General features: G+C 40.6%; 1 protein-coding gene across 2 annotated transcripts in view; it reads right to left on the reverse strand.

Moving 5' to 3' along the window:
* SND1 (staphylococcal nuclease and tudor domain containing 1) overlaps positions 1–23604 on the reverse strand; it is a 420776-nt gene that overhangs the window by 252830 nt on the left and 144342 nt on the right. For both annotated transcript variants that reach the window (XM_035698273.2, XM_049093379.1), the window contains exon 11: positions 15090–15179. In XM_035698273.2, coding sequence (XP_035554166.2) covers positions 15090–15179 — 90 coding nt within the window. The remainder of the gene's footprint in view (positions 1–15089; positions 15180–23604) is intronic.

Genomic DNA, 23604 nt, shown 5'->3' on the forward strand with positions numbered 1-23604 from the left:
AATAAAAAAAGAATCACTGCTTTATCCATATATGTGCTTTCTAAAAAGGATATCTACATCTATTTTTTTAAAAAAGTAAGGAACTTGTTATGTTAAATAAAACCACAAAAATATTTTAAATTATGTCTTCCTGACTGTTTAAAAATTAAATTTAAAAAATCCTGTAAGGGAAGTATCTTTGCCTTGTCATGGAAATCACACCATTGCAAAGTGTACTCTCTGAAAGGGAAAAAAACAAGGAGCCAAAGCCATCAACCCTGCACTACTACTCACCACCCTGGACACACAGGGATGCTGACATGGAGTCAATGAAAAAACAAACCTGAATGTGAATTCCAGGAAGCTATGCCATGCAAGGAAAACAGGATTCCCCAATATTCTGAAGTTATCCAAATATTACTCTTTTCTTAGGACACTACAACATACAAGCACCTCACACAGTACTTATACTTGGGGCAGCAGCAAACCGAGGTGTCATTAGAGCACCTAGCAAGTACACACATACCCTGGCACATTCAACTAGAATCCCTCGGGGAGGGGAAATCTAGACTAAAAAAAATAACTTACAATTACTTCTTCATTCATGTTTTCCCTTTGCCAAAAACAGTAAGAAACAACAGTGAAAACACTCGGGAGTTTTAAATCAAGCACAATATTATCAATCCTGGAAAATTCTTCTGATAGAAGCAAATGCTCTATCAACTTTGGTACTGAACCAAGTTTCATGCTGCTGAGAGGAAGAACAGGAACAAGAAAAAATGACATTTAGCAAATCACTTCTTTCCTCTTAAGGCCAGAAAGGTCCCAGGGATCCACTGCAACGGCCAAGTCAGACAGTACGGCAGATGGGGTGTGTGTACTGGAAAATGAGAGCTACTACAAGCTAAGAATTTTGAAGTTGTTCGTGTTGAAGGTCTAAGCACCTGTGAGGAGAGAGAGCAAAACTGGAAGACAGAGAGATGGAAGGGAAAAGGAAGAATAAACTGAGGAAGGAAAACAAGGAGGTGAGAGAGAGAAAAGGAAAGGAAGAGGGACTTTGTGACTGTAAAGGGAGGAATAAAGACTATCAATACCATTTTCACTCCCTCGGTGGTAGAGAAAATAGTTAAGATTACCTAGACTTAGTGATCCTGTTACCATTTTCCTTCCGGAAAGCTAGGATTAGTGACTACCAAAACAGAAAAACAGAAGAGCAGCAACACCATTCATCTTTGTCTTTCATCTTCAAAAACTTCATACATGGGGAGTTCAAACCACATGCTGCTGTTCTACACAGCTGGCAACACCACTGGCAATGAGGCAAACTGGTGGACAATGTGAAAGTGTGGAAAAGTGCCAGGCGGATGTCAAGGAATCAATCATTCTGATGGATTTGGCTCCTAAAGTCATCATTTCAAAATTCAGTGAATTGGGCAGCCCCGGTGGCACAGCAGTTTAGCGCCGCCTGCAGCCCAGGGCGTGATCCTGGAGACCCTGGATCGAGTCCCACGTTAGGCTCCCTGCATGGAGCCTGCTTCTCCCTCTGCCTGTGTCTCTGCCTCTCTCTCTCTCTCTCTGTCTCTGTGAATAAATAAAATAAAAAAAAAAAATTCAGTGAATTGATGAATTGATGGAAGGAAACAAACACCAGCTCTCAAAAGGGTGAAAATCATTTAAAGACATAAGTCCTAGAAAAGGAGAAAAGAGACCCCTGCCTCAATGGAAACCAGACTGTAACCCCAACCATAACATTTCAGATGGAAAGATGTAAAAGATGCTCTGATTACAACTCAGTAACAGAAGCAAAAGTAGGAAAAGAATGAATTCAATCTCCTAGCGTTCTCTTGGGGAGGGAGAAAGAGGTGGTAAAGAATTGTATTATAGCACCCCCAACAAACAGTCCTGTATTCAATGTTCTTAGTAAGTACAAAGAATCATTTAGTGGTCACATGATTCAGGTGTGTGTGTCTCACACATCTATACACCTATCCTCCTCAAATCTTATCATTTTGTCTACTACACCACAGGTATTCACATTTATTGACATTTAAAATAAACCTTTGTAGCAAAAGATTAAACTTTCAGAAATGAAAAAGGATCACGTAGGTCAATCTGTGCTAACAGAGCAAAAAATCTTCACTACTGGATTTAAGAACAGATCTTTGAGATTGCCAGTCCACTCCCCTTTTACACATAGGGAAACTAAGGACTAATATTGAAGAATCCATGGAGTTAGGACAAGATGCACTTCAGGTCTGGGGCTCCAGACACCCAGGTTTTTCTACCTTTAACCCATCCTGTGAGGTGAAGCCAGTTCAGGCCATGGAAATCTGCCAGCTTCTTAATGTGGCTCTCCCAGAGTCTTTACTGGGAAAGATCACATTTATCAGTAAATGTTGTCATATCAGAGTCTGATTAGAGATACTAGGATGACTAATTGAGGCTTTCTGGATTTTTTTAGTAAGATTATCTATTTACAGGATAGAAAATAGGTTACTTCACATTTCACAATTTGAGAAAACAAGGAACACTGAAAGAAGGGAATTCATCCCTAGTGTAAGAACATGAACATACACAATCTTCAGCTGTGTATCTTTCTTGCCTCTGAGGTCACAAAAAGGTCCTACCTTTTCACTGTAACATGGGCTGATAAACTGTGGGTAAGCCTGGAGGTCTGCATTTGAGACACTAGTTGGTATTTCTACTCTAAAGAACTTAAAAACAGTTCCTTTCTGCCTTGCTTAAAAGTTACTAACAGTGTTCTGCTTCTATTCCCTCCCTAAATGCACCCTGAAAAAATCACAGCTGTCAAAACACTGTACCCCATTTACAAATAAAGAAACAAGAGGTTTTGTAAATACTCAAACCAACACTTAAGATTACATCTCTTAGCTGTTAGGATTCAGCCAGAAAACTAAAGAACTTCTCCAGCTGCAAGTGGTACGTTTCATCAAACTTGTTCACCTAATTTCTAACTGGTGCTCAAGCCATTTCTGTGATTTTCTTCCTTTCTTTCATTCCTTATTTTCTCTTCCCTTCTCCCACCTTTTTTGGGGGGGAAAAGAGAGGGGTAAAAATAAAGAAGGGCCAGAGGTTTAGGGATGGTGGAAATCTGGCCTAGTGGGTATAAGTCAGATGCTTAATTGGCCTCTCCTTTCACAACACTCCACCATGCATCAAGGTCAAGCCTGCCAAGCTCCGAGGAGCTGGGCTCAGCAGCAACCTGCCAGGCTAAAAGGTACCCCATACATTGCTGAAATGGCAAAGTGGAGCAAGTCAGTGACTTACTTCCAATTCATTCGGATTATTGGAGAATAAGGGCCTTATGAACTCCAAGTCAGGGGGGATGGGAACAGCAGGGAGTAGTGGGGGGCCATCAAGCTTCTGTCATTTAGAGCTTTGAAATAATAGATATCCAAGTCAAAAAATAATAGTTTTGCCCACTAAATCTGTCAGATCATCTTAAAAGAGAATAAATTACAGATGCTGCACATTTTTGATTATGAAGTAAAGCCACAGAAATAACAGCCGCAGAGCAGACCTCTAGCACTAAGGAAGGACTGTTCAGGCAGCCATGCGAAGACTTCAAAGAGCAACCTGACAGTGAGCGGTGGACCACACAGGCATGGAGCATACTACCACTGATCTGGTGGAGAGATAAGTTCATAGTCATAATCCATATACAGAAAACCAAGAGAAAAACTTACTTATTCAACATATTTTTAATGACTTCATTTGTCTCTCAGACAATGCTATGCCTAAAGTTTCACTGAAGTCAGGCTCAAAGTCTTTACCAGAATGAGAAAATTAAAGAAAGCAGGTGATAAGGAAACCAGCTCCCTAGCTTAGAACTACAGGGTGAGCTCTCTGTATCCCTCCTCAATATCTAGATATCCCCAATCTTTAAGACCTTCTAGGTACCATTTACCAAATCCCATCTTTTCTGTGAAGACTTAATAGGGATCAAACCTGATTCCTGACATTAGGGACCAAGAGCTGAAGAAAAGACTAGCTCTTTGTCTTGCATGACTGGGGGTGGGGGCTCAGAACTAGGAACTGCTCCTGGAAAAGTAGGCACAGAGGTATACTAGGAAGACAGAACCTAGACTTCACATGGGGATCCAGGAATACAGGACAGTGGTAAGATTCTTATAAAAAACCAAGTGTAAAGGTAAGAAGCTGTGAAAAGGATGGGCCCTGTCCATGGAATGGGGAGAAGTTCTTTGTGACATATGGGCGGTAGAGTAGGAAGGAAGATGGGAAATGAAAGCAAGATCTTTAAAGGACATTATGATATTTTACACACACTGCCGCCTTTCCTCTGAATTTACATTCATTTAAGGAATGAGAGGCTTTTCTGCAGGCATCTGGGGACCCCCAGAGTTTGTGAAAGGGTCAGGAGTATGCATGTAGAAAGCAATCTGACAGCAATGTGAAAGACTGTAAAGATCAGAAGGAGCAGACCAACCTAAGGTGGAGTTGCAATTAGTAAACTGAGATATAAGGAGTAAACAGACTAAAAGTCACTGGAAGTACCATGTAAAGGAAGATCTGAAAGAGACAACCAAGGCAAAACGAGGCAAACTTAGGATGAGCAGAGTGTGGACACTAAAGTTCAGGACAGTGGGCAGGGGAGACATTATTTAAGATTAAAGGGACCCAAGGCAGTTTGTGGGCAGGGAAGAAAAATCATATGGAGGCCATGAGCTACATTTTGGACCTAACAGATGTCACCTATTTACTGGGTACTGTATTTGAGTACCCAGTGGTCAGCAGCTGGAAACAGATCTGCAGGAACGGAAAGAAGTTATGAGTGGAAATATTCGTATATAACAATCAGCAGCATGTGCAGTAGCTGAAGCCAGTAAGTACACAAGGTCACACAGAAGGTGACACCTCTCCTGTTTCTGAAAGATAACTATGATCTGTACAATCCACATTAATATTAATCCAGTACTGCCAAAGACACGCTTTTCTGTTATTTTACCAGTTATTCATATCTGTTCCTTTTCAACTTCACATATTTTGATGTAATCTTGCTCCAGTTAGACTGTAAGCAACTTGTAACACAAATGACATTTTTATTCATCTTTACTTCACCTCCATTAAGGGTACCTAATAACCATACGTGCTCTTTCTAAAACATTAATTCCAAGAGATCAGGTGTTTGGAAGGCTCTATCCCTAATACCTAGAAAAAAATATGGCACATAGTAGTTGCTCAAAAAATATCTGCTAAATGAATAAAAATGACTTGATTTCACTAGGCTACCACCTCTGGCCTTCTTAGCATATCAAGTGATTAGGTATGACCAAAGCTTTAGGGATTGAGTCCTTGGAGAGAATAAATCTACTTGACCTTCATCTTCACAAGAAGACTACCTGCTCATCTGCCCAGCACAGCCCAGTCCAAACACTTGCTGAAGCCAGAAGAGGAGAAAAGGCAAAACTGCAGAAAAAATACCTTGCTCAAAGAGGTCTGACTGAAGACAAAACCTGAGATTCCTATAGTTACAGAAGGAAATTCACACATAGCTCTGCAGGCAAAACTTTAGACGTGGTGCTCCAGAACTTGTAATTAGACATGGTGCTCCAGACTTGTAATTATTCCTAATGTTCTATTCATCACCCTTTAATGGTATGAGCACGGTTCATCAAAAGCTATTGCCAGGAATGATTCCCTTCCAGAGCACGCCATATTTCAAAATGCTAATAATTACTGAAGTAGAAGTGATAGAGGGACTGACTATGGCAGCTTTCTTAAGTGGACAGCAGAATTCATCCTCCAAGGAAGAGAAATAGCACAAGTGTGAGGGTGAGCCTACTGACAAAACGAGAAACATGCTCTCAAGTCTATCAATTACTCTATAGCAATCATCAGCTGGCCTGGCAATGCTAAAACAATGCTAAAACCCAAAAAAGTAATGACAAAAGAATAAACACAAATATAAAAAGCAAAACAAGCAGGGGATCATAGGTGAAAGAACGTCACACATTCAAACCCTTTGGTCCTATGGATCAATTCTGCAGAGGAGCTTTTTATCAAAATACAAACTCATAAACAAGAACTCCAAGAGCCAAGTGGCCAGATACATGAAGCAGCCTACCTACTTACCTACTGTACCACCTACCTAGGGCTGCAGCAACAAGATCCCACAAATTGGTTGGCTTAAAATAATAAAAATTCATTCTCACAGTTCTGGATATTTCAGGTTTGAAATCAAGTCATTATACTGGCCTTGTCTCTTCCTAGCTTCTGGTGGCTCTTGGTCATCCTTGGCATTCCTGGACTTGCTAACTGAGTCACCTCCATTGTCATGTGGACTTTTGTTTGTCTCTGTGTCCCATCCCCTTCTGATGAGGGTACCAGTCACTGGGTATAGGGCCCATCCCAATCCAGTATGATCTCATTTTAACTTAAATTATAATCTGCAAAGACCTTATTTCCAAATAAGATCACATTCGGAGGTTCCAAATGGGCACGAATTATGAGGGGACACTGTTCAGCCCACTACACCTATCATCATGAAAACACCAGGAAAGACTGTGCAAGTCAACCATCCCCAAGAGACAGAATTGCAGCACTTTAGAAAATTTGTCAGAGAAAAGGTAACAAACAAGTAAAAGCAAGAAGGCAGTTCTAGGTACCAATAAAAGAACTTGTTCAGATAATACCAAAAAATTTCAGATTTTAAACATACTAAAACAAGAGGCTTACAACTACATGGCCCCCAGTATGAAGATAGAGGTTTCTTAATTTCTATCACAAGCTGTGAAGAGTTGACAGAACTTCCACATTAGAGCCAATAGACACTTGTGTATGCCCCCTTCTTGTACATGCACAGGTTGTTCATACCCTTGTAAAAGAAATACAGAAGTATATGCCTAACTCTCTAAATATAAAAAAAGCAGAGGTCACACAGAAAGAAATCAAAGCAATCCTAGAAAGTTGGTGCTTAAAAATTTAATTCATTGATTCTGAATGATGTGTTATTTTGCAAACATACAAAGATTTTTTTTTTAGGATTTTTTATTAGAAAAGTTGTATGTACTCTCTATAGGTCCTTTGAAGAAGATGAAACTATTAGAGAAAAAAAATATTAAGAAAAGATAGCAAGAGTCAAGTTTCCTTTCCAAATGAGCATATCTGTACCATCTCACCTTACACCTTTCTAGAACATAAGATATTCTATACACTATCACAGAACCCAGTGCAAAGGAATCTATGCTCTATAAACCAGAAGGTATAGGAAGTTCGAAGATTTGCAATTCAGCACATTTTGTAAGGTTTTTGGCATATAAGAGTTATTTTTAAAGAGGGAAAAAAAGCCTGTCCTCTCCCTACCCCCAAACACAGCTGAGCTGATTCAGCACAAATCTCCCCCTAAAATAAAATCCTAGTTTGCAGAGAATAAGCATGGAAAGTTCCAGCCCCAAGGACGACATTTCAGAAACCTAGCTGGAAAGATCAGGAGAGGGTGGCTGAGGAGAGCCTGACTACAAATCATGTTCTAAACCTAAGAACTATCACCAGAAAACCTCGAGCAACTCGGGAGTCCAGGGAAGAAAGTCTTTAATAATAAGCAATGTAATATATGAATATTACCCAGAGATATGAAAATCTCGAGGATTCTTGTAGCTAGTGAATCATTTCCCACAGGTGAGCATGCAGAAATTTCCAGGAATGCAGTTGACGGTTTTAGTTTCTTCATTTAACTTAGAGATGCTTTCTGAAAAGGATATTACAATATACATCATACAAATATTACACTTCACCAAGGAGCAATGTGCTCAGCTCAAAACCCTGAAGGCCCCTAAGGCGCAGAAATACTTTTCACAATCTGCAGATAAAACATTCAAGAGCTCATTATCAAAAAGAGCATTTAGGTGGCAGGAGGCAGAAAGCTACCTTGCCCAGAACAGCTAAATTTCCAGAAACAGACAACTCTATAGTTTTGCTAATTACCTTCACCAGATGAGGGAATGAAGGGGTCAAGGATCATTCCCCAAACCCACAAGATAAAGGGCATCTAGATGACTCCTGGTCTTCAGTGCATACTGACATGCTGCCTTCATGTCTAAGTGCGTGAAGTCTTACTAGAAAAAAAGGCATGGTCAGAAATTATGAGCCATTCGAAACATCTCTTGATTTGGTAAATATCTATAGTCATTTATTCAAAAAATGTACAACTTCACTGATGGTAACAGCTGGCACAGAGAAGGCAAGGACAAGCAATCCTGTATAAACCTGTCAATTTAAATCACAATGCATTCACAACCTTAGGGCCTGTTTTGATCATTAATGTAAAGAACTTTTCCATAGCGTGAGGGGATCAAATTAATATCAAGTAGAAAATGTGGAGATGACAAAGGAAATGTTTATAAAAACCAAACTAAAATACATCAGAGGTATTAAGAACAAAAATCCCCAGATTGCCAGCTTTGCACTTAATGCAACTGATTAAGTAATACAATACGAAAGACAGAACTTAGAAGTGTTTTTAAGGAAAAGGACAGCCCTGCTAAATAGCCAGCAAGGAGTGAAGGAGTTCCTCCTCAAGAGAGCTCCTGGCCCCTCAAAGGCTTTCATAAGCTGAGTGAAAAACCACTTCTGCTAAGGAATGCCATTCCAGGTACCTTCAGAGATCTGTCTTTGCAAGGGGAAATGAGTACTGAGAATGCTCCTCAACCTCTCCCTGGCTCTGGGCCAACATAAAAAAGCAATGTGACTTTTCTTTTTTCCCAGATGCTCCCAAGCCACACCTATGCCAAGAGATCAAAGAGAAAAGGAAATCAAGCTTCAACATTGGCTTAGCAAAGTTACCCATGACCTCACACTGTCGGTGTAACTAGCAGAAGACCATGTAATCTGACACAGGTTTCTCCGAAGAACAATTTGATGAAACATCACTTCACAGGGACATCTCAAAGACTAATGAGATCATGTCTAGAGGGCTGAAGGCATTCTGAGGGCTGATATATGGTGCTCTTACCACCTGCTGATATCTGTAAATCAAGACAATACAGTTAAGGAGAATCAACTTTTTTTTTTTTTAAGGATTTTATTTATTTATTCATGAGAGACACACAGAGAGAGGCAGAGACACAGGCAGAGGGAGAAGCAGGCTCCCCACAAGGAGGCCGATGTGGGCAATCCAGCATCCTGGGATCACGCCCTGGACCAAAGGCAGATGCTCAACCGCTGAGCCACCCAGGTGTCCCGAGAATCAACTTCTTATAGCACATAAGGTATGTGTTATATAGAAGAAATGACATGATCCCAAAAAGGAGCGTGACCCTGGCTATCTATATTATTCAATAAACACAACATGGGTGGGCCTTTCTAGATGGCCTTCAATTTAGCATAGCAATTATAGACACCTGGATAAAACAATTTCTATAAGCTTCAGTTTCTTTACCTATAAAAATAGGGATGATACATATATCTTGGGATGGAGGTGAAAATTAAGTAAAATGAAATAGAAGTGAAAATATTCAGTGCTTACCACGGAGAGACAACTCAATAAATGACAGCCCTGACCCTGTTAAGCTCAAATGAGCATTATGTAAAATGTCTTAATAGCCTGTCTAGTTCACAGTACAAATTTGAATGGCATGAAAATCATACAGAGGTGTTCACCAAATCGCAAATGAACAACATCTTCTATAGCTGGCATCCCAAGAAAACAAGGCTATTAACAGTAGTTGGGTCACCAACCAGTTCTTAAAGCACATTAACCCAGAAGAGAGGGAAGATCATTTACATACTATCAGCCATTTCCAGATTGACTTGAGACAACCTCACTCATGCTGCTTCTTCCATATCTGGCTAACTATAGGCAAATCAGGTAGAGCCTATTTCTAGCTCCTTTAATAGATCTTTATCTGGATCCACACAGCCTTCATCCCAGTGCTCCCATTTTCCCCAGAGCTAATTAATTTAGAAGAAATTTATTGAGCACCTACTGTGTATCCTAAACTATATGTCCTGAGCCCTGGGGTGGTGAGCAAAACAGACGTGGGCCCCAGTTGGCCTAATATAATGAATCTAATGAGAGAGAGAGAGGGGGATTAACACAGAATCTCTCAAATATATTAAGATGTGAAAAACTGGGCAGCCCCGGTGGTGCAGCGGTTTAGCGCTGCCTGCAGCCCAGGGCGTGATCCTGGAGACCGGGATCGAGTCCCATGTCAGGCTCTCTCTATGGTGCCTGCTTCTCCCTCTGCCTGTGTCTCTGCCTCTCTCTCTCTGTCTCTATGAATAAATAAAATAAAATCTTAAAAAAAATAAAAGATGTGAAAAGTTTTGTACAAATTACTGGGGGGGGGGGGGGTTGTTCTGGGACAACTTCTCCCAGGAAGTCACGTTTAAATTGAATCTGAAAGATGACTGTTAAGATAAATAAGGGGAAAGGAGGACAAAGGGTATCCCAAACAGAAGAAACTGCAAATGCAAAAGCCCTGAGGTGGGAACAGAATGCATTTCAGAAACCTAAGGGAAGCAAGAAAGGTGGCTAGTAAGTGGACGAGAGAAGGGGTAAGGGCTTCTTTCTGAGAAGCAGGTTGGAACTAGATTATACTGGACCTTGTAGGCCACAAGAAGCAAAGAGAAGTCAAAAGTCAGGCAATGGAAGAGCATGATGTGACTGTCATTGGTGAAGTTCCCTTTTAGCTGTGGGTGGAGAATGGACTAAGGTGGGGAAAAAAAGAATGGCTGCAGGTTCCAGGAGTCTAGGTAAGAGGGGATCTAAGATAAGGCAGCAGCAGTACAATGGAAGGAAAAGGAAACACACACATCTACAGAGCAGGAGTTGGTGAGGGACTAGAATAGGGGGTAAAGAAAGAGGGAGTGTCAAAGAGGTCTCTGACAGCAACAGAAAAATGGGACTTCCAGAACACTGGAGGAGTCCAGATTTTCTGATAGAGTATCAGGAGTTTGGATTTGAACATGATGGACTTAATCTTGGTGCACACAAAGATCATTTCCATCTATCCCAAAGAGCTCCATGCCTCAAAAGTACAAACTTCAGGAAAGAAGTTTCCAAAGGAGCAGAACCACCTAATGCAATATGAATTTGAAATAACTGCTAGTATTATTTATAGCTCAATAACTCCCCCATATGTCTGCATTTATCAAGAAAAAATGCTCAATTTTAAGTGCCTAAAAAAGAGTCAGCCTAGTTCACAGAACAAATTTTGATGGCATGGAAACCAAAGTTGGCCGTTAGTTTACAAACGAGTCATCTCCAAAATCTGCTTATTCAACAAATACTGCCAAAAACACTTAGGGAGCACAGACATTTTTGGGCAGAAGATTCTGAAGATAGGAGAAGTCTGCACCAAGCTAATAATGCCAGGGCTGAAGCTTCTCTGCACTTTCACTCCTTGCAGTTCCATCTCTCCCACTCATCCATTTTTCACCCCTCAACTGTCCAAGCAAGTTACAAGTCCAAACACAACAGTTCCCATGGAGATAGAAATTGTACGATTAAGGGGCAGGAGTTGTAGTGATTCATAAGTCATTTGTAAATGTTGCATTACATGGATTTAAAATATTTTTGAGATTCTACTTTATTATTTTTTTTTTAAGATTTTATTTATTTATTCATGAGAGAGAGAGAGAGAGAGAGAGAGAGAGAGAGGCAGAGGGAGAAGCAGGCTCCAGGCAGGGAGCCTGATGTGGGACTCGATCCTGGGTCTGCAGGATCAGGCCCTGGACTGAAGGCGGCGCTAAACCGCTGAGCACCATTCCACTTTAGAGATTGAGACAGTTGGGAAAAAGTCCCAGTTGTTAGGATTACTTTCCGCCACTGAGAAAAAAAATGATTTAGGCACACAAACTCTTTCTGTCAAAGTGCTGACCTTCTCTAAACATTAAGAAAAATAAAATATCTATACACAGAAAGACACTGCTCCTGTTACTACAAGAGGACTGTCGCCCTGGTTATTTTAGGACATCAATCTCATCGTCTTATACACACCTAGGATGTCATGCCACAAAACTGATAGACATAAGGAAGTTACCATGGATTCTATTTCTTATAACATTCTATTATGTTAGGGCCATGAAGAAAGAACCCCAGAAGAAATTAGCAAGACAGTTCTTCACCATGTATATTCATTCCTTAGTCAAGATTTTAGTGAAAGCACAGATGGCAGATGGTAAACAGAGGACGGGAAGAGAATTCTATCAGGCAGTTATGGCAATTCCAACAGCTTCTGAAACACTTCCAGATACACACATAACCTTCTACGTCTCCCTCAAACCAGAGAACACACAAACACACACTGTACACAACACATACACACTTGTACACATATGCAAACTGCACAAGGAGCCACTCATTTTGTGGAAGCTGGAAATGTGATACCACATCTAACCAGGTCCCACTAAAATTTGTGCAATGGGATGGTGTCAGTCAAATTAGTTGCACACTGATTCACATCTCTTGACCTCAGAGCCAGTTAAAAAAAAAAATTGGGGGGTGAACTGAGAAAAAATAAGACTGTAGTAGATTCTATAGAAAAGCAGCATTAAACAAAACAACACATCTTACCTGACTGGCATCTGGAAAAACATGAAAGGTTAGTATCATCCTAGATTCTTATTAACAATTTCATGAGAGAGGGAAGGCAAATAATATTCCCAGTTGACAAGTGATGAAACCAAGGCTCAGAGAGGTGTGTGGTTACTTTAATTAAAGCACTTAGCCAGAATTAAATCTTGGGAGTGAATCAAAGTGAATTTCCATAACTGAAATGGAAACCACTGAATATAACAAAGCATCTTAGCAGTTTACTTTCAATCTATTTCTCTACATTCTAGAAACTCCTCAAAACTGTCGTTTCATACTCTCTGGGATGGTCAAATAATAGTCTGGGCAGAAGATGATTTTACCTCCATTATCTTGCTTAAGCTGTGACAGGCTGCCCTAATCAGCTTTCATGCAGAGGCACATAGGCACACATGCTCCCTCTCGGTGCCTCTTAATCACCATGTGCCATGCTGAACAGCTGCAGAGGTCTGAAGGGAATTGGCAGAAATGTGCAATGATGTGCTAGCCACCCCCGAGGCAGCAACCGCCCTGCCTGCTCCCAGACTCGAAAGAAAACATGGGTGTTCACTGTCCCAACTGACAGGCCCAGAAGACAGGCAAGTGGTTTCAGGTGGTGAGTCATGAAACGCAGTCTGATCAGGAATGTTCCAGCCCAGCAGAGCTGAGCAGCATCCTACTCCCCATACAGGGATACAGTATTCATCATTTATACAATGTCACCATGGGGGACAAAACTTGGGCTCAGCACAAACTGAATCCAATCAATTCTTAGGCAGAAGAACCAGTAAACAAGGCTTCTCCCATCAAGAAGGAACCTTAATCGCTTAAGAATTACCACCACATCTGACACTTGAGGTCAGTCTTTCTATCCTGAGACAGGTGTCTTTACAAAGTGCTGCCACATCGGGTTTGAGCAGAACCCTGGGCTACCCCTCTGGGACCACTCAGCAGCGGCTTCAATATGCTGTGTTCTACATTCCCAGGGATGAAATAGAATCAGGTGAGGGCAACATTGAAGGAAGCCAGGTGGATGCCATAACACACTGCTTGCAAACAGCGGCACAGGAGTCAAATAAGTGCTGCTCCCTCCCTTGCCCTCAAGGTGATTCTGGATGGATTCCCATAGAAAACCACACGTTTGAGGGAATTCTTGTTTGTTTTTATGCTATTGTTTATGAGCCAGCAAATGAGTGATAGGATATAAACCTGGTGAAATAGAGATGTCAACATTAGATCAGATAACAGGAGATCTAGAAAGTGAAAGCGGCTTAAAGCCATCATTTGCACTACACTTCATGAATGAATACAGCATTCTGTCAAGTTTTATACAATGACAAATGAGCCTATTCTCTGAAGGAACCTGAAGAGATTTAACACTCATTTTTAGGGAATCCAGTTTAGTTTCTCCACTTCAAATTAGCAATTTCATCCCATGCCAACTTTAAAATCTCTTTACTACAATTTATATTTCTAGTGACTATGGTATATAATAAAACTGGTTATGTTTATGATAGACTACTTTGGCATTAGTTCAAAAGCCAGAGCCTTATCAAACCTGTCATATCAGTAAAAATTTGCATTTAGGTAAAGAATGCTAATGTGGCATTAATGTACTAAGGCCAGGTATATAGCTGAATGGCCTTATCTTTATAGAGACAGGAGAAAAATCAACCCAAAACGTATTTTCACAGAAGAATCCTCCCTGAAGCAAAGTACAGAAAAGACAAATCAGTCCCCCCTTGAACAGATCAACATCAACTGTCACTCAATCAAAGATACAGACCTTACCAGGGTATTTAGGGGTGTAGGGGATGTCAGGGAAAATAGGGAATGCTGAGAGGCTCATTCTCAGCCCCCCAAAATGGCAAGTTCTGCAGCTGGTCATAGAATGCATGCCCTAAGAACAAAAGGAAATGCACTCTTAGGGCCTCTGAGTCATTGCACAAGACCAGAACGTCACTGCACCACACAACACCAAGGCTCCATGGGAAACACTGGGAAACCACGCAATCCTCCTCCAGCAAGGCTGCCCTAGCCCCTGCAGTAGAAGCTATAGGAAGTAGGACAAGCTGAAGAAGTGGGGGTGGCATATGCACCACATTGCATTTCAATAAGCATTCCCATTCCAGGAGAGCCTCTCTTCTCAACAGCCAATCTATTACTCAGAAGTAAGGGAGGCAGAGAAAACCAGCAGCCTTCCTTCAATAGCATATCCCCCAGCACCGACTTTTAATGGAGGTGGCTGAAGAGAACAAGAGAGCCAAGTAAATGAAGCTCAGGGCAATATGCAATTATTGAAACTGGAATTGAGCCTGGACCCTGGAAAGAACATGCTGTGAGAGCTTTGGCAATCACACTGTGGTCAGGGCCTCAATTTTAAATCTCTCCCACAGGATGCCACTTCCTGATACACAGGCACACCCCTCCTCCTACCAAAGTAATTCTGCTGGACTTGGCGGAGGGGTGTCATCTGTTGGTCTCTGGGATTCCATCACAAAGGCTCAGCTTAAAATGATTCCCAACCATTTGCAAATCAGTTTCCGTCATCATTTACCTTTTTCCCAATAAGCTTCTTTCGAAGAAATTCCCGGGCTTCAAACATGTAGGGAATGTCATATAGGGGACGTAGTTTCTTGTTCTTATCCTAAAAGAAAAACAAAATGTCCTATCAGAAATGAAAAACAAACATAAAAAAAAAAAAAACACAAATGAATACAGCCAATAAAACAAGAGATACTGGAATACATCTGAAATATGCTACTTCCCAATATCACAAATGCTAAGTGCCAGGTACACAGTAAATGATTAATAGATATTTGAATAAAATGCTTTACAGGAATAGGATTATCTTTTTCACATGACAGACTTGAAAATAAGGAATGGAATGTTTGTAATTACCCAAACTGGAAACAACCAAATGTTCATCAACAAGGAAAATACCTACATAAACTGTAGTATAGAACCAGCTAAGTATTAGGGCCCTTCAAATATTTATAGATACCCTATGAATCTAGTTCTATTATTCTGTAAGCCGTTATTAAGCACCTACCAACTCTTAGCCCCACATAAAGCTCTCTGTAAATATATGTTATAATCCTGGATTCAAAATTCTTGTATTACTAACAGAGTAATACACGAAAAGCTATGACATGGCAACAGATACAAAATGGCAACACAAAACAATTTTGAGTAAGTGCTAAATTGTGTGATATAGACTAGGGACTAAGTGCTATCAGAGTTCAGGGAAGTGGAAAGAAAGAAGTCAGAAAATGCTTCACTGACAAGGTGACATGGTTTCATTGACTTAATGTGAGTTTACAGGATAAGAAAAAACTAGGAAGAAAATTAGAGTTGAGAAAACAACAAAATAAAAGAGGCAGGAATAAATAGTATTTCAACACAACATGCACATACATGAATATCAACACAAACACAATTCTTTGATTATGTCACAAATCCCAGCCTTCTTCCTGAAGAGGTTACTACTCTAAGCAATGTAAATTTGAGAATATGGGAGAAGGTTCTAGAGGAACTTGACAAAGACGGAATGGGTAGGAAACTAAAGAGATATGAGAAGCATTTCAAGAAATGAATGAACAGAATGGATAGAGGGGATAAAAGAAGAATCCAATATTCTAACTCATGATTACACGCATTGGAAGTCAAGATAAGTTGGCCTTTTGATGGGGAATGTAGAAGACTGGAGGCCATTACACGAAATAGGGAGATGTTAGCTAGATTGCTTGGTCTGATTACTGTCTCTCTCCAGCTAAGCCCCTAAGTTCCACAAGAAGACAGATGCTCTCCACTTCCATCATTCTGTAACCCTGGAACCAAGTAGAGTGCCTCCACTCATAGTACATGCTCAAATCAAATAATAGTTGGATGAACTAACTACAAAAGAAATATCCACAATGACATATATACAAAAATCAAATATGCTAGAACAATAGGACTACATGTACAGGTTTCAGAATCCCCAGGACCCAGATCATACTGGGGAGAAAATTCACAAATAAAGGAAAAAATCAAGGACTAACTAACCTCTAATCCAGAGGTGTATTGTTACTTACCCATCCTGTACACTTAGCCCACCTGGCCTCACCTTTGCCATCTATTAAGCCCCTGAGAAAACAAGATCTCTTTATAACCCACTCCATACTCAAGTGTTCAAATTATTTTCTTAAGTAGTCAACTACTCCTTATTAAGAAACTTTGTCATTTTAATACCCCATATTTAAACTAATGCTAATGACAATATTGAGGTCAAGGATAAGTTTTTCCTCCTAGACCCTAACCAAGACTTGGTGCCCACACACATCATTTAAACATTTCAGTTCACTGACACCACCAAGAAAATATCTGGGAGAACGCACAAAATAGAGTCTGACCTTCACATTCATCATCCAACTGCCTTCTAGCCCCTCTGGTTAAAACAACTGTAACAAGGTGAGGCAGCATTTCAGCACCCAGTGCTCTTCTTGGGGGTTAAAAAAGCATGTTCAGAAATGAAGGCAAGTTCCTATGCCTTCTCAGATGTGTAGGACTCCATGTGCTTGCAATGGGAACAATGTGGATGGCCACACTTTAATCTAAGTCCTGGGGTGTCACAATCACTTTCTCATAAGGGATGGCCCTCAACATGAAGTTAATTTTTTGCAGTGGTGGTGGGGAGGAAAACAGGATACATGAGAGTTGCTGGGATAGAGGGAGTTCTGGGTAACACAATGGCAAACGTACAGGATTATGGATATTTTATAAACATCCAAGCAGCCAAATCAAAATAGTAAGTCACTACTGGAGAGTTAAGTATAATATATAAGCCATAAAACAGAGTTTATGATGACACTCAATGATACAATAAGAATGCTTACCAGACAGAAGATTCTAGGTGTCACTTATGAATAAGATTTTTTAATTTTTATTTATGATAGTCACACAGAGAGAGAGAGAGAGGCAGAGACATAGGCAGAGGGAGAAGCAGGCCCCATGTACCAGGAGCCCGACGTGGGATTCGATCCCGGGTCTCCAGGATCACGCCCTGGGCCAAAGGCAGGCGCCAAACCGCTGCGCCACCCAGGGATCCCCCCCCCCTTTTTTTTAATTTAAGATTTTTAATAAAGACAAAATCAATGATTATCAGAATCAGCCCTCGGGAATAAAGAAGGGCCAATGTATTCATATTCACCATGCAATGGAAGGCACTCTATTTACAGAAAGTAGCTGTAATTACACAAGCCTAAGTGAACAATATAATGAAGTGAACAAAATACTGACATTTACTTTGCACAGCCTCATGATTTGTCACAGAACCTGAATGTGTGAACCTTACCTTTCTTATTCTGAAACACAACAGAGATCACAAGGCAGTATGACTTGACTGGACTGTGAAACAATGAACAAAAGCTAAGAAATACAGTTTTAACAAGTATTCAAATGAAGATCATGAGATGAGATACACCTAAATGAGGAAAATGCCTATGTGAACAAGAAAGACACTCAGCAGAACTTGCCCAGGCCAAAATGTTCTCAGAAGAATGAAAGAAAATAGATAGTACACTAACAAACATCCCAATAAAAAACTGGCTAACTTCAGAGTCTGATTATATGTCTCTCATGAAGCTAGGAAAGAACTAATAGCACAAGCAGAAAACAAGGTATCACAAGTGAAAACAGAATGATCTTGTTACTCTAACCCTTCAGAACTGGTAGCTATTGACATCTGCAAACATCTTACAAGAGAGATATTAGAAGTCCCTAGGAAACCACAAAATAAAAGCAATTCCTCCAAATTACCAGGTACATAAAAGCCTTTGAAATCTCTAGGAGGCAATTGAGCTATGGAATGTATTCTGAGAAAACAGGACTTTAGCAGAATCTTGCCTGCTAAAAAGGACTGTCTAGTTTAGATTCTAATTTACACAGAAATATTTTTAAAAAATAAAAATAGAAGAGAATCCTTGCTTTATCTGGTGGGCAGATGATACAACACCAATATGTGCTGTAATCACTGTTCATCCTGAGAAACGACGTTGTATGTAGGCCCTGCAATGACTCACACATTAGAGATAACTTCAATTATCTGTACCTCTCACTGGTTTAGAGAGGGAGGCCCAACACCCATATCTCAGCATCTAAAAACCCACCTGGAAATTTTATAGGAGTTGTATTTGGCTGGTTGCCAAAAAGCAGCTGCCGTTCAATGCTCACTTAAAGGGAATGGAAGAGACCTCCAATCAAGGCTTTATATTCAACCTCTAGTTTTGGGTCTCAACCGCAGGCCAAATTTTATCTAGCTCTTCCTGGAGCCAAAAAATTAAAGTAAAAAAATCTAATGCCCTAGGGATACTGCAGGATTTCTTAAACAAGGCTGAAACACAAACCATGGGCAAAAAAAGAGAGAGAAACTAAAGCAGTTCTTTACTGAAAAGATTTCATGAACAAAGGGATAGGCAAAAGCACCAACACTTAGTAGCTGATAATTGAAACAGATTACAGAAGAAGCAGAGCAGGATGAGAGGCAGTTGGAGTGCTGGGCCACAGTTGTCATGTGATCAGGATGGGGCCCTTACAGAGCAGATTACATTTTAACAAAGACTTAAAGAAGGCATTGGATAGAGCCACCTGGAGAAGGGCAGAGAGAGCGACCAAGGCAAAGACCCCAAGTTAGGAGCATGCCGGGTGGGTTCAAGAAGCAGCAAAGACATCGCTGTAGCTACAACAGTGCACAAAAGGGGAGAGAAAGAAGAAATGAAGACACAGAGCTGACAATATTTGAGAAAATTACTTTGGCCACTGTGTTGATTAACAGACACTATGGCAAAGAAAGGGCAGAACAAAGGGAGCCCAAGGAGGAGATTATGACAGTAACCCAGGGAGCAAATGGTGGTAGATCACATTGAGGAGGTAACAGTAAAAGAGGTAGGAAGTGGTCAGAATCGGGAAATAGTCTGACATACAGATGGCATGAGAGGTGTCAAAGAAAGGGAGAAGCCAAGGATGACTGCAGAAAGGCAAAGGGAAGGGGTCATTAGAGGAGATGGCCAGAAGTTCAGTTCTGGACATGCTGCCCTTCCAAGTAGACACACTGGGCATACCAGGGTGGAGCTGGGAGGAAAGCGCTCTAAATTGGCAGTACACATTTGGCAGCTGCTGGTATGTAGGTGGTGTTAAAGCTAGGAGTTTGAAAAGGACTGAGGACTGAGACTTGAGGCATTGGAACATTAAAAAGGAATGAGAGAAGGAATCTGCCAAAGCAGAATGAGAAGGAGCACTCAGTAAGCTGAGCAGGAGGAAACTACCAGAGTGTCAGGCCCTGGAAGCCAAGAAAATAAAGTGAATTGAGAAGGAAGGAATGACCAATGGTCTCAAGTGCAGCAAGGCAGAGGAGAGGAGGACTAACCATTTGCATGGTAGATTAAGCTAAGTGAAGGTCATTGGACAAGGAGAATTCTAGGGGAGCAGCAGGGGCAGAGGCTGACAGGAACCAGGAATAGGAAGCAAAGCCCTAGAAACAGTGAGCACACACAATGCTTTAGAAAGCTGTGCCATAAAGGAGTATGGAGGGATTATGTGGCAGTTGGCAGAGGAAGCAGGGTGAAGAGAAAGCGCTTCTGTTTTCCATTGTAGATGACAGAAATGATAGGTGATGGTCCAGTGGAGAGCAAACAAGTGCCAATGTAGTAGAGAGGAGAGAACTTCCAAAGCAATATCCTTGAATAGGCAAGGCACTAGTGGCTTTACACAGAAGTACGTAACTCATCATCAGGTATGTGCTTAGAGATACAATCAGGTAGGCAGATGTGGTGTAAGAGTCACTGGAAGTTCTGATTACTTTCATGTGCTCTGCAAAGACAGGAAGAAGTCTAGCAAATCAGTAAAAAAAAAAAAAGAGAGAGAGAGAGAGAGAAACAATCCAACAGGGGAATTGGCAAAAGACGTAAACAGACATTGTACAAAAGAACTCCAAATGAACATTAGGTATAGAAAAAAATAATTTTTTAAAGATTTTATTTGCAAGAAAGAGAGAGTGTGCACACAAGTGAGAAGGAGGAGCAGGCTTCCCAATGAGCAGGGAGCCCCATGTAGAGCTTGATCCCAGGACCCTGGGATCATGATCTGAGTCGAAGGCAGACATTTAACTGACTGAGCCATCCAGGAAAAAAGTATTTTTTAATCAATAATCAAGCAAATGTAAATTGAGATACTACAGGACATCCACTATATTGGCAAAAGCATTTAAGGTGAGAATGGGGGGAAGTGGGAGTGCCCACTAAGCACAGATGGGGAGTAAAACATGGCTCAACTACTGTGATGTCCTGACACTGCTACTTATCGTCATTTGGTTAAAGATGAAGATACACATCCCTCGAATTAAGAAATTCTACTCAGTAGAGACTCAAAAAGTCTCATATGCACAAGACAAATGTAATAACATTCACAATAACATTATGGTACAGCCCTAGAGTAGAATACTACAGAGCAGTTAAGCTGAATTAGAGCAACCCAACAAATGAACAAATTAAAATAAAAAAAAAACTGAGCAGAAAAAGTTGTAGAATGATATAATAAAATCCCACAGAAACTGAAAACACATGCATGCAAACATTATTCATAGAGCTATATAAGCAGCAAAAGTATAAAAATGCAAAAAAAATGAAAGACAATGGTTACTGATGTGGGATGGGTAGTGGAAAAAAAAGAAAAGGAGCAGGAGGAAAGAAATGGGTTTGAGGCTGTATTCAGGAGACTTCCAGCTTTCTGTGAGGATTTCTGTCTTTAAAGGAAAGAGAGAGAAGAACATGTGGTATAATACCAAGACTGAAAAAGGAATGCCTGTTATATTACTCTATAATGTTGGAATGTCTTTTAAGCAAAAAATGTTCAGGGATAAGAAACCCCAAGCCCTGTTTGGTCAACATTTTCCCTTTGTTCACAATATTTTACTGCAGAGGAATAAAATATGAAACAACTGGTCATTCTTTTCCTCATAAAAAAAAATACATGAAATTCCTTTTTTTTTCTTCTAAAAAAAAAAAAAAAGGTTCACAGATGAATCCTTCCAGGAGGCAGAATGGAATAATTTAACTGCAAATGTACTCTCAAACAACCAGGGTCAAAAACAAGTTTGATTTTTGTTTTTAATAGAAGACTTTAACTATAATAATATTAATTAAAGTAACCGAGCAGAATTGTACTCTATGAAGATCTTAAAACTGGCCGTTGAACTAAAATAAGAACAGACGTGACCAGATTAAAATGGATAAAATTTCCAACAGTAAATAATGGACCAGTCCCAGTTGCCCTGCCACACATGCCATTTTAAAAAACAAAGGCTGCTATTTCCATTTGAATTATAGACTGAACATAGGAACATTACCACAAGCCCTGGGCATATTTACAATCAAGTACCTTTCAATTCCCTTGGCAGCCAGGAGATAGAATCCACAGGGATATCCACTATTTATTTTATGGTCTTTAACACATAGAGTATTTTTAATAAAGGTGGCTGGCTAACCAGAAAGCTATAGTTAGTACCTGGGGAAAGGTTCAAAATTGTAACCACCTTGGCCAAGTGGAAGTCAGCTTGTACCACTCCATCTAAAGGATCATACACAGAAAGTGCATATATCCAAACATTTCTCCTGGATATTGTTTCATAGAAAAAAAAGATGCTTATTTCCTAATTAGCTCCATTTCATTCTGCCAATCAAAGTATCTCTCAAAGGTAAACAGAATCTATTTTTTTTTAAAGATTTTATTTATTTATTCATAGACACAGAGAGAGAGGCAGAGACACAGGGAGAGGGAGAAGCAGGCTCCATGCAGGGATGTCAACATGGGACTCGATCCCGGGGTCTCCCTCACACCCCAGGCTGCAGGCGGCGCCAAACCGCTGCGCCACCGGGGCTGCCCAACAGAATCTATTAAAGAGACACAGTCTAGGTAAGTCCCAAATTCACAAAGCGATACATTTCATATATATTTCCAGAAGGCAAAGAGGGAATGGTAAACAATAGAAACTTAAACGGGGGTGGGGAGTGCCTTATAAAAATGCACAGGTATAAGATTGGAAGGGGCTAGTATTTCAACTCCATGATTATGCCCAAAAAGTGTTTAAATGCTTCTATAGGACCCTCAAATTTCTCAATTTTTCTGACAACCATACTTGGTCTTGTTGATCCCACGTTTAAGGATCCTAATAGTACATATGAAAAACACACGAATTTAAGGTATAATTTTTTTTTTTTAATTTATGATAGTCACAGAGAGAGAGAGAGAGAGAGAGAGAGGGGCAAAGACCCAGGCAGAGGGAGAAGCAGGCTCCATGCACCGGGAGCCCGACGTGGGATTCGATCCTGGGTCTCCAGGATTGCGCCCTGGGCCAAAGGCAGGCGCCAAACTGCTGCGCCACCCAGGGATCCCGAATTTAAGGTATAATAATAAATGCTATTATTAAGGATGAGGTTTCTACTGCTTTCTCATACTCCTTTTGCCAGTTTGAGAAGGCACTAGAAACAGAAAGGTCATTTTGACCTTATCCCTAACCCTTCTCCCCTCCAACAGATCATAAAACCTCATGGGAGAGATGCCCTTCCTATATCTGGAAAAGAAAAAGAGAATCCTTATTTCCAAAGATAACACTGTGAAGAACCCAAACCCACAGGCCTTGACACTTCCCTCATACTCTTTCTCCTATCATATTTCTACCCACTAGTCCATTCTTCATTGACCTAACATAAAACCACCCAGGTCTGTTTCTTAGTCTTTATTTCCTTATGAAAGCTCCCATGTCACATAAAACTTACATTAAATAAATCTGTATGCTTTTCTCCTGTTAATTTGTCTTTGTCAGTTTAATTTTCAGACCCACAGAAGTACTGTATGGGGGAAGGAAAACTTTCCTCCCCTACACCAACAACCTTATCACCCCTACAACAACAACCCTATCAAGCAGGCTGAATGCTGCCAGCAATGCTACCCAGATCGTGGTGGCAAGGATTATGATTCCACTTTTACAGCAAGTAAAAGAAAAGTTCCTAGTTCATGTGACAGGTAATAGTAGAGCT

The sequence above is a fragment of the Canis lupus genome, chromosome 14 (genome assembly GCF_003254725.2).
Source record: "Canis lupus dingo isolate Sandy chromosome 14, ASM325472v2, whole genome shotgun sequence".
Taxonomy (NCBI): Eukaryota; Metazoa; Chordata; class Mammalia; order Carnivora; family Canidae; genus Canis; species Canis lupus.